At 41.1% G+C, this 11,817-nt stretch overlaps 1 protein-coding gene across 1 annotated transcript; it reads right to left on the bottom strand.

The window, feature by feature from the left end:
* Nucleotides 1-3,267: 3,267 nt before the first annotated feature.
* Nucleotides 3,268-7,362, bottom strand: tmem161a (transmembrane protein 161A). Its single transcript, XM_032573047.1, has 11 exons — nt 7,245-7,362; nt 6,699-6,802; nt 6,538-6,621; nt 6,352-6,443; nt 6,068-6,224; nt 4,941-5,156; nt 4,714-4,857; nt 4,498-4,611; nt 4,213-4,387; nt 4,011-4,107; nt 3,268-3,920 (listed from the first exon to the last, which is right to left on the bottom strand). The coding sequence occupies exons 1-11, from the start codon at nt 7,245-7,247 to the stop codon at nt 3,616-3,618; spliced, it is 1,491 nt and encodes a 496-aa protein (XP_032428938.1). The 5' UTR covers nt 7,248-7,362; the 3' UTR covers nt 3,268-3,615.
* Between the last annotated feature and the right edge of the window lie 4,455 nt (nt 7,363-11,817).

The raw sequence follows: 11,817 nt of genomic DNA, 5'->3' as shown, positions 1-11,817 counted from the left end.
ATAGGAAATCACTATAGCAACCGTAGCCAGCAGCTTTTGGTTGAGGAGGCGCAGAGCGGTCTGAAGTGACCAGAGGCCTCCTGCACAGACATCGGTGAGGAGACGGAGTCACCTTTCAGTACGACGTCCCCGATTTATTATAAATGTGATATTTTATTAAACTGCAACTCAAATTTCCTCTCCTGACTGCTGTCATGGGACATTTGTGATTTAAAAAAAAAAAAAAAAGAATGGAAATAAAGCACAATTATCAGAAATTTATGTCAGATTTAAGATAAGAACATTCTAAGAAAACACAGGGTACATTTTCCCTTTTTCACATTCCAAAAGTTTCAAAATTGTGGCGTGCATTAGCCTCCTTTCCTCTGATGCCACTAATTAATTGCCTTCTTTTGCATAAATGAATGGAAAACGTTGGAGAACATTAGAGAACAAACAACATCATGAAGATGCAGAGCAGAGCAGACAGGTCAGTCAGGATGAACGTCACTGCTAGCCTTCGATGGGGCCTGGGATGAGGAAAACTGACCCTGAACGCATCACCCCCACCATGAAACACAAAACCAAATGTAAATGCATGTCACAATTCCCATATTTTTATTTGCATAAAAAAAACAGATATTGCAAGGTTGTACTTCCACTTTACATGTAGGCTACTGCAATTTTATGTTCAACTTAAGTTTGGTCTGTCACCTGAAATCCTAATGAAAATGCATTGAAATTTTACAAAGTATTAAAACAGTTGAGAGGTTTGAAACGTCCCACCGTCTTAACAGGGACTATTTTTGTCACAGTTAAGTTGAGCAGCGGCAAACTTGATTTTTCCAGACTGTTCAGGCCCATCAGGTTCACAGCTATCACCAGTCCTTGAAGTATGATCCTCTCTGGAGGCTGGGGTCGAAGGTCAGGACCCTTCAGCTCAACTAGACCTGGAGGACTTCCAACTCCAGTCCTCGAGGGCCGGCGTCCTGCAGCTTTTAGATGCGTCTCTGGTCCAACGCACCTGGATGACCTCAGTATGCGGTCACGTTCTCCAGACTTCTGCTAATGATCAACGGAGAGCTACTTCAACAAAAGAAACGCATCAGAAATCTCCCAAAAACAGAACAAAGTCAGAATGTCTGAAACGCGTAAAATCAGAAAGTTGTCTTTAATTAGGCTGCGCGCACACACGAAAAAAAAAATCTTAAGACACAACACACCATGCATTCAAAATCTGAAATCTCAGTAAAAACTTCACAGCATAATGATTTTCGAAAAAAAAACCAAACACAATAAAATTAAAGATCAAAACGTCAGAATCTGCTAAATTCCTCCATTACTTACAACATGAGGTGACGCACAATAAATAAAACGTAACTCATTTGTAGCATGAAATGTTTTAGCCATCTGGCGTGGGAAAATACCATATCTGCTTTTGTGAATATATATATATATATAAACGAAAATGTGATTAAGCTGATTTTAATAAATACAAAACAAACAAGGAGAGAGGGAGTTTTAGAGAAACTAACAATCCCTGACGCTCCCAGGCACTTGGGTCACAACAAAATAACTCTTCAGTGTTTGGCTTTCAGACACTTTCAACACAGCTTTGTCTATTCTTGATGAATTCTGTCTGAACTCATTCACATAAAGAAAAAAGAAATTGTTTAGCACTCTTAAATCGGTTCTTTAAAGGGAAACAGAGTCCCTCACACAAAATATATCCTCTTCCAGCTCTGGGAGGAGGCACAAAAACCTGCACTGGTACAATTACATATTATATAAATGCAGCATTAAACAGCAGACTGTTCACATTACACTTATACAGATGCATGGCAAAAGCTGCAGAAGATGCTTTTACACTGAAGCTAAGGACTGGAAGGCTGCACAACAAAATTAATGGAAAGTTAATCGCTATGGTGTTAGCAGACACTTAATAGCTGCAGATCACCATCAGTACATGCTCCATAATTTCCACTTTTTAAATATGGAAAATATGTTTTGAGGCAATTTAGAGCAGCGACAGCAGGAAAAGGGACTGAAAACTGGCACGGTACTAAAAGGAAGGTTATGCTTTCTGGGTTCACAGAGCATCGCGAGTAACAACAAAATAATAATAATTTGTTTAAAAAACACACACACACACACAATGCTTTAAGAATAACTACTGCTGTGTCTTGCTTGTGCAGGCAAATACTGCAACTTTTAATTGAGTTATATTCATGAACTTTCCTGGAAAGAAAATCTGTGTCCAAGGTAAGTTTCTGCTAAACTCAAAAAGCTGGAGTCAAGGCGAACCAACGGGATTGCAATCACCATGCTAGTGGCAGCCGATGAGTCAAAGATAGAGTCCAACATCAGAGTCGTGAAAAACTGGATCTGGCAGCACAGACAAAGTGATGCATTGTGAGTTATAATCAAATCTAGAGAATAAAATATTTTTTTTTGCCTTCTTGATGCACAGATGAGTGGTTCAAACAATACGCCTTCGTTTTTACATACAACTATGACTGATGTGAGTGTGGCTCCTCAGATCCTCCAGAGAGGCTCTTGGTAACTTGGATCAAACATGATAAGAGAATCAAGAAATGATTTTAAATATAAAGGCAACAGAAATGTTTTTTGTATAAAATCTGCAAGGAACTTCCACAGCAGGATGACACCACCAGTGCCAATGTTTTTTGTTTTTTTTTGTTTTGCTTGTTCTTTCTCAGACCATTATTGCCATTTGAAGTTACTGTTCATCATGTGCATCATATATATGCAACCGCCTCAAGCTGGCTTTTTCTCTACTCAAGAAAGCTCTTTTCCCTCTGGAAAAGTTTGCAGTTTTGCTTTAAAATTTTAAAAATTAACTGGGAATCCTTCATTCCCAGGATTCACAGTTACAGTCACACCAATTCAACATAACATATTCATAAATGTTAAGTCGTCCTTTCACTAAGGGGACGAGTATGTTTTTGGAAATGGAGACAATGATTTATTAGGAATGAAGGCAAGAATGAAGTGGCTATTTGGATTCTAGAGGTTCATCTAGAGCACAAACTCCAGTCCTGGAGGGCCACTGCCCTGCAACTTTTAGATGTGCCTCTGCTGCACCACAGCTGAATAGAATAATTAGGTCATTAGCAGGACTCTGGAGAACTGAGCTACACAAGGAGGAGGTAATTAAGTCATTTCATTCTAGTGTTTTGTAACTGTGGCACATCTAAAAACTGCAGGACAGTGGCCCTTGAGGACTGGAGTTTGACACCCCTGATCTAGAGTGAGAATAAAAAAAAATAGGTTTGAATACCTTTAAAGTTATACAGTCAAGTTAGATCTGAACCAAAAAGGAAACATAGATCTGTTCTCGGTCATTCCTCCTTTGCTAAAAATGCTGCTTCCATGATATGACCAAGTGAAGTCGTACAAATTGATACAAGCTGAACTTGCTTTGTGAAACAAGTCACGGTTCTTTCTCTATATTTGTGTCACTGATGCCAGAGGCCTGCTGGTTTACCTCTTCCAACCAAACTCAGTCTCAGTCTGTGGTCATCCACTATTGTCCCTGTGTCCATCACCCTTCCAGCAGCGTCTCGTACAGCGAGAGTTAGAAGTGACGTGCGTGCATCCGGCGCTCCAGTTTCCTCAGTTCTGCATCAGGTACTGGTGGAAGTAGACGCCAAACAGAGAGCTGATCACTTGGCAGGCGGCGACCCACCAAGTGAGGAAGGCGAAGAGACCGCGGAGGAAGAGAGGAGTGAGGACGGAGCGCAGCGCGGCGAACGTCTCTGACAGGCGTGCCACCGTGGCCTGGATGTCCTCCTCCATGTCTTCCATCCCGTCCTCGTCATCGTCGAGGCCGCCAGACGGCACGGGTGCTGCTGTGGGGAGCACCAGCGCTGGCGTCACACCCGGTGTCTCCTCGACATCGAAACCCCAGGAGAAGTTCCCTAGAAAAGCATAAAGTCATGACACTTCGCATTCAAGGTTTCCTGATCAGGGTTTCTCCAGAAAATTTACTTTCCCAGTACTTCACTCACCCAGCACCTTGAGTGCCAACGTGGAGAAGAGGATGAGCAGAATAGGTACCAAATACTGAAGTGTAACCACCGTTAGGTAGCAAAATACACGCGTGACCTGACAGAAAGTGGAATAAGTTAAAAGGTTTCTCCGTGACAGCGATTAAAATCGTTCTTATTTTTATGCCAAAACTTCTCTCGTCACAAAAAAAGTGTGTCTGACCTTCCGCTGGATATCGATGGCAGCGATTCGTCCCGCCTCCTTCTTCATCTGCTCCACCCACTTCTGAGCCAGGTTGAGGTAGGCCTGCAGGTGGTACCGGGTCAGCGCCAGACGCAGCGCGCACAGGGCCACGATGATCCACAGGCGCATGCTGTCGAATGCTGCGCTGCTCACCCTGCCGAAGACAAACCGCGAGGTTTCTTCCTGCCGACAACTTCCCAGCTTAATTTATACTGAGGTTAAACAGTTAGTGGAGTAAAAAAAAAAGTTAAAAAGTACACTTACAGGGTGACAGAAGTCTTTCCCATGGGCGCGTTGGCCAAAAAGTCTCTAGCAATGGGTTTTACCCACAAAACCAACACGACGACGGGAGATAAGAAACTCATGTGCAGCAGAATCCTGTAGAGCAATCAGAGAGATGCAAACACAATGGTAAATGTCTTGGAAAAAGACGGGACTACAGTTTTATTTGTTTTTCTCCCTCCCTCTAAAAGTTCTTACTGAATGAGAGGGCGGTCAGAGTTCATCTGTACAGCATCTAGATGAGTCTGAGCCAGCCTGAGTCCAGGGAAGGCCAGGAGGGACCCGATGTAAGCGCAGACAGCAGCGAGGCCCAGCTTCACACTCAGCTTCGTCACCGGGATCCTGTTGTCAAAACAGCCGCAAAATTCAGCATGACGGCGTCTCCCGAAGCGAGCGCGCCTTGCTGAGTCCACGTCTCTACTTACGACCAATCAGCGTAACCCTGATGCTTAGCGAACGTCTCCAAGTTGTCGAACAGGCTGGAAAAGCCGGGCTCCAGGCCGAACTCCAGGTAGTCCTCTCGGACCACCAGAACCAGCATGGCCACCAGCAGAGACAGGAAGCCGAAGGCGAGGCACACGGAGCGCTCGCCGCCCTCCTCCGAGCGAAAGTAGTGACTCATCAGAGTGTGAAGGGCCTTTCTGAAAAACGACGGGCTAAGGAGGAGCGACCGGTAGCAGGCTGAGAGCCAATGGGAAGCAAAAGACGACACAAACACGACTTCATACGTGGAATAAAGAGCAAGTTAAAGGGTTCCTGAATATATTTTATTTTAAAGTTACATTATTCGACCTTCTGAAGTTCTCAACCATTTTTGGCCAATTCTAAATTTCTTGCAGATATTTATTTTTTTTACAATATTTTTGGTTTAAATATAAAAAACCCACAAAGACTATTAAGAAAGAGAGAGGAAAAAATACTCTGTCAAAAATAGAAAGAAAAGGAGTAAAGGGGACGGGATCTCCTAGACCTTTAGCTCTGATAACACCATGTGTTTACTGTCCCATTTTTTTCAATAAGACTCTGCAGGATCTTGTATTCATAATGGTAGAGTTTGAAAATTACACAAAGCCCACATCCCAGACATCCTCAATTGGGTTAAGGTCCAAACTTTGTGGTGTAGTTTCAGCAAAATTTTCAGACGTTTTCTCTGCTTGATTCAATCTTTCTTAAACATACCAACATCTTTTCCACGACCACAGGGTGTGTCTATGACTATTCAAGAAATGTGAAGCTACTTATTGCATCAGTTGGAGTTAAATCCATCTGACCATTTTATTTGGGCCTGTAAAGATTGACAACTGATTGAGCGAATGGATGGAAAACAAAACAGATGTCATATGGATTAGTTGAAAGAAGTGTAGATACTGGACAGAAGGACGGACAGAGACTTAAAACAGAAGTTATTTTCTAATGCATCTTCTTTGCTCCGTCTCATATTTTGATATAAATGTATTCCAGTGACACAAATGTGACTAGAGCATTTGTTGCCTCTGCTGTCCCAACACTGTTAGAAGGCTGCTGTAGCTTTAAGACAAAATCAGAAGGATACAGTCCAAACACAACCGTTAGGACACACCAGAAGGCTCCGATGTTGACCTCTTTACTGGCGTCCGCCACACTATAATAACACTCGGTAAACAGGAAGACGCCCATGGCATAGACAGCAAAATCCACAAGCCACTGGTACTCCAGGAAAAAACGCAGGACTGCAAACAGAAATAGTAAAACAAAAAGGCTCTGATTATTTCATAGAATCTATCGGTTTGCAGATTAGTAACAGAGTTTAGACTAATAATATATTTGCAATGCACATAGAGGAGTGCCTTGTTTTACCAAGAGCATCCATCACGTTGACCGGCGCTTTCTCCAGGTGAAGGTCAATGTCTTTGGGCACCGTGAGAGGCTTGTTCTCTCCATTCTGTCTCCTTAGGGGGAAAAAAACAACACAGAGGGCAAATTTGGAGAAAACTCTCACGATAACTATAAGCTGAGTTTATTGATTAAAAAAAAAACACTCACCTGTCTCTTCTGTTCTGTTTGGGCATCTGTTTTCCTGCCAAGGCGAACAACTCTCCCTCTGACGGGTGTTTGAATCGGAACAAACTGGGAGAAAACACGTGTGTTATTACAGTCTATACTACATGTATAACACACAAACTGATACTTGAGTGTGACATTACCTGCCGTTGCAGACGAGCCATCGTGCAAATGAGCAGTGTGGGGCCATCCTCTGCATGATGCTGGCGGCCAGCAAGCTGACCACCAGTTGAATCCCTATTAGTGCCTGGCAGAGGAATGAAGTACATTTTTAACAACTGTAGTTAGGTATGTTTGCAGCTTAATTTTATTTTATTTTTTGTTTGTTTTGCTCGAATGGCTAAATTTGTGACTGCACAATTTCAGTTACTAAACATAAATGACCCCCCCCAAAAAAGTGTCCAGAAAACAAGTGATACTCCGACTTTGTTGTGAAGAAAACGCTTGCAAAGAGTGAAACCGTTCGATGAAAAAGTAATAAATTAAACTACATATGTTAGCTGAAAAGCCCCAGGAAGAATGAATGAAACTCAGCAGATGTCTGTCCGGCTAAATTTAGCCAAAACTCCAGCACCTGTCAGCCCGCTGCAAGCCGCATTTAGCATTAGCTAAATGCTCGCTAGAAGTCCATAGAGCGAGCCTGTTAGCCAGACAAATACAGACTGTTGAGTTAATATGTAAATATTTACCATAATCTCTGTCAAATGTGGATGTAAACACCAGAGTAGCACCCGGAGCTTCTGTACCAGGACACTCTATGGGAGCTGAACCGACCTACATGTGAAACTACTGAATGCCCCGGATGTAGAATCGGGTTCCGAGTTAGCTTCAGGTACTTCAGTAAAGTTAGGTATATTATAATGATTAAATCAAGAAGAAACACGAACATCGTCAGTTTCAAGTTATTTTTTTTTTGTTTTTTTTGTGGGGTTTTTTTTACATATTTTTGAAGCTGTTTCCATATGCTGTTCTGCTAATAAATTATTTTTCACTATTACGTCAACATTTTCTAAATTAATTATGTATTTTTAATATGTCAGTTGATGTTTCTGTTTGGGGTTTCAGAATTTAGTCAAACTTTAAATTATATTCTCCGTGCTACTAACATTTGAGGTTTTACCAAAATAATAGTAATGCATCGGAAACATAAACATCCGATGCAAAAGGAGAATTTTCCGATGTTCTTGAAGGCACCGGAGGAATAGGTAAAACCGTGCTTTTTTGTCGCCTCTCAGTGTTCCAAAAATATGAATATTATATATATATATATATAATGCAACAAGACGTTGCATTAAGAAAATGTTTTAAAATGATAAAACGTTCAAGAAATTGAAATATTTTCTTAAAATATAAATTTTGCTAAATAATGTTGTAAGAATAAATCACAAAATGTTTTTTCATGTTTGAATAATAATATAAAGAAGAATTTTCAACAGCTTGTGAAGATTTAGTTAATAATTGCTGCTCTTCTCTCTTAACACATTGACCACCATACATACAAAAACTGTGGAAAGCGTGGAGAAAACCATCACTGAACAAGGATACCTCTTAGCAGTTTTAATTTACCATCATGCTTCAACTCATCAAATCTTTTCCAAATGTAAAGTTTGATCCTCTTGTTGTTCCTCAGCATACCCCTGAATGCATCTCCGTGATCCTCCTAATGATAATCCCCGGGTCTCATGCTTCACCATCATGCATCTTAACATTTCACTGCATGAAAACAAACAATATGCAAATGGTGAAGCTTAAGGTCTCAGATATGCTCCTCTTCCTCTCTTCTTTGGCACTAAAACACTGCTCAACAGGGATAATTGTGTGATGTAATTGTGCACTAGAGCATTCTTTTCCACTTTAAAGGATAAAACTCTGAAAAGCTTCAGCGTGGTGCACATTATACACCAAGGTAATGTCTTTGTTGCCTCTTAATCTGCCCTCATGTTTTTCTGCACCCTAAAATCCACTAACATATGTACGCTGTGTTTAGACGGCAATGCATGGCAAAAGCTCGGGGTGCACAGATGCCTTGCTCAGGCGCAGCTTGGTCAGTGTTAATGAGTGAATGGCACAGCCACAGCCTGTACATGCATTCAAATGTCAGCTCATCCCCATGTGCCACCAACAGCGAAAAGTATCTGCATCTAAACCTCTTAGACCAACAAGATTCAAATCTGTGTTTAGGATGTGAGCCTGGGTATGTTATTGAAGCGCTCTTCCACTGTGGCTTTGATTCTCAGTTTTGGCTAATTGGCGACTCCCTCTCTGTTAAAAAGAAAACATCTGATCCTTTGTAGTTTGTTCACAAGAGCGTGACATTTCAGAGAGGATTAGGAATTTGATGAGATGGAGATTCATGCTGTACTTCTGGTAGGAAAACCTCTGGAAATGCAGCTCTGGAAGAAACGAAGAGCCCACTGGACCATTGAAAACCTCCTGGTTATCCCAACAAATATTGATTTCTGAACTCTTCCTGAGTTAAAACATTAGTATTGTTGTTTCCAAGTGAATGTGAACTGGTTTTCTTTGCATTATTTGAGGTTTGAAAACGCTGCATCTTTTTTGGTATTTTGACCATGTCTCATTTTCTGCCAATAAATACTAAGTTTTTGCTTGGAATTTCAGAGTCATGTTGTCAGTAGTTCATAGAATAAAAGAACAATGTTCATTTTACTCAAACATAAACCTATAAAAGGTCAAATCAGAGAAACTGATCATTTTGCAGTGGTCTCTTCATTTTTTCCAGAGCTGTATAAACCAAATCACATTACTTGGTCAGCTTATATTATTGGTATTTTAGCAACTACATGTTTCTGCCTGAATTTGAGACACATTGAGAAGAAAAAACTGAGTACACTTTATTGACATTGTGACTATATAGTTCCTGACAAGAATATTAAAACTCCTTGCCTTTGTTTTAGTTATAACCACAAACCTTAATGTATTGCATTGGATCTTAGTGAGATAGACCAACACAAATTAGTGCATAACTGTGAAGTTGAAGGAAAATGATGCGTGGTTACAAAATCATTTGGAAAATAGAAAACAGTGGGGTGCACATTTAAGTCCCCTGTATTCCTGTACCCCTCACAAAAAACAATCCAACAAATATTTTTGAAACATCAAATACTCAAGTAATGAAACAATGTAGCATCATATTGAAGGGTTGTGGTGTAAATGATTGAAGAACCAGGGTCACGAAAGCCGTCAAACACACCAGACAGGTCAGATATAAAGTCATGGAAAGGTTTAAAACAAGGTTAAGTTGTGAAACAGCATCTCAAGATTTGAACATTTCACATAGTGCTGCTCAATCCATCCTCTAAAAGTGGAAAGAGTATGGCACAAAACGTACACATTAAGACATGGCTGTCAACCTACACTGACAGAGTTGACATGGAAAATCATTATTCAGAGAAGCAGACTGTGGCATTGAAAGAAAGCCGGAGGATGGCCTTTTTACATTTTTCTAACCTGAAATAATATTAGTGACACATTAAGTATGTGGAAAAGGATACTATGAATGCCAGATGAGACCGGACTTTTTTTTTTCGGTGTGCAAACCATATGTGGAGGGAAACTAACACTGAACATGTCCATGAACTCAATATGGCGATGGTTGCATCATCCTCTAGGGATGCTTTTCTTTAGACAGGATACCAAAGCAGGTCAGAGTTCAGTGAAACGTAGATAGAACTAACATGGGGCAACGTGGAGCGAAAACATGGCATGGCTGGATGGATGCTTTTGCAAAGTGCTGTCCTTAGAAAACCAGTTGCTATCTGTTTTTTTTTTTTTTTTTTGTCTAACTCAACATCCATTGTGAGTTGCTGAAATCATCCAGAACAGTTTAGGATTTCTTTGTAACTCTTAAAATATATAAAGCACATTTTTGAAGCAAGAATCGACAACAAAATGATCCATATATCTATTAAATGTTCTTAAGGTTTGCCCATCATGTCCGACATTAACGTGCCAGTCAAACAAAAGGACGAAAAATCTGTCTGGGTAAAAAAAAACCCAACACTTCCATCATTATCATCTTTGACACAAATGCTAATCGTTCTATCATGTCCGCCATCTGTGGCTGAAGAGCAGGGGCAGAAATTACTGAGCAAAATGGACACAAATAAAATGCAAATCCATCACGGGCTACAAGTGGCTCCCCTCCCTCTGTCCAGCTCCTGGGGCCTCTTGGTTCCCACCACTTCCCTCGGTTTCTCCCAGGGTGCTGCTGGAAGACTGGAGGCAGCCTCTGAGCCTGCAGCAGGAACGCAGCCCTCCCATTGGCTCGTCTTTGTCAACCCCCACGCATGGCATTCACCCCTTGATTTGAATATATGCAAATGCTGCAGAGGTGGCCTGTCAAAGGAAACTGCCCCTTTCCCTCTGTGCTTATTGTCCCCCCTATCATCTGCCTTGATTTTACCCGCTTTTGTCTGTTTTTGTCTCAGTCCTAACTGCTGCATCTTCTGTAATGTGTGTGTGGGCGTGTGTGTGTGTGTGTGAGAGAGAGAGAGAGAGAGAGAGAGGAAGAATTGTGGGAACAAGCTAAGGAGGACCAGATCTGTTTTGTCACAGGGATTTTTTAAAACAGTACTACAACTCATGACTGTTAATTAGCAGGCTCATGGTAGGCTAAGGGAAATAAGGAAGTGCATGGAAAGAGACTGAGTAGGTGATACATTGTCGTTCAGCATGATATCTCATTAATCCCTGCAGTGTCCACAGAACAAATACAGGAAATGAATCATTTTTATACATCAGTTCATTTTCTATGTCCATCGGGTTCACAGAGGAGTCTGGTGCCAATATCCAGTTGTTGCTGTTTGGACGTTGGGAGGAAGCCTTACACAGAAAAATACATATAGATACATATGGGCAGAAAAAGCAGACTCCATGTAGAAAGGCCTCAGCCAACCCACCTAGCTGACATTAACACGTGTTGAGATTTTAATCTACACAGCAAAATTTCTACTCAATATATATATAACACTACATCAAATATTGGCTGTTTATATGACTATGAAGTATTTGGTCAACGTGTTTTTGTTTGATGCCTATCTACAGACTTGACTTTCTTTTATGGAGAGTCAGTGCTGGTTTTGATGTAGATTATACCATGCACAGCGTGACCCAGGGGGTTCCTTACTTACTAGACAGAAAGAAAGAAAAGAAGAAAGAAAGAAGGAAAATGTTCTGAACTTTCCCAATCATTTTCACCACTCAAAGCGTTTTACACTAGAGTCACATTCACCCATTTAT

Source organism: Xiphophorus hellerii, chromosome 9, assembly GCF_003331165.1.
Source record: "Xiphophorus hellerii strain 12219 chromosome 9, Xiphophorus_hellerii-4.1, whole genome shotgun sequence".
Taxonomy (NCBI): Eukaryota; Metazoa; Chordata; class Actinopteri; order Cyprinodontiformes; family Poeciliidae; genus Xiphophorus; species Xiphophorus hellerii.
Note: the sequence above shows the minus strand (reverse complement) of the source record. Positions and strands in the feature narration are given on the sequence as shown.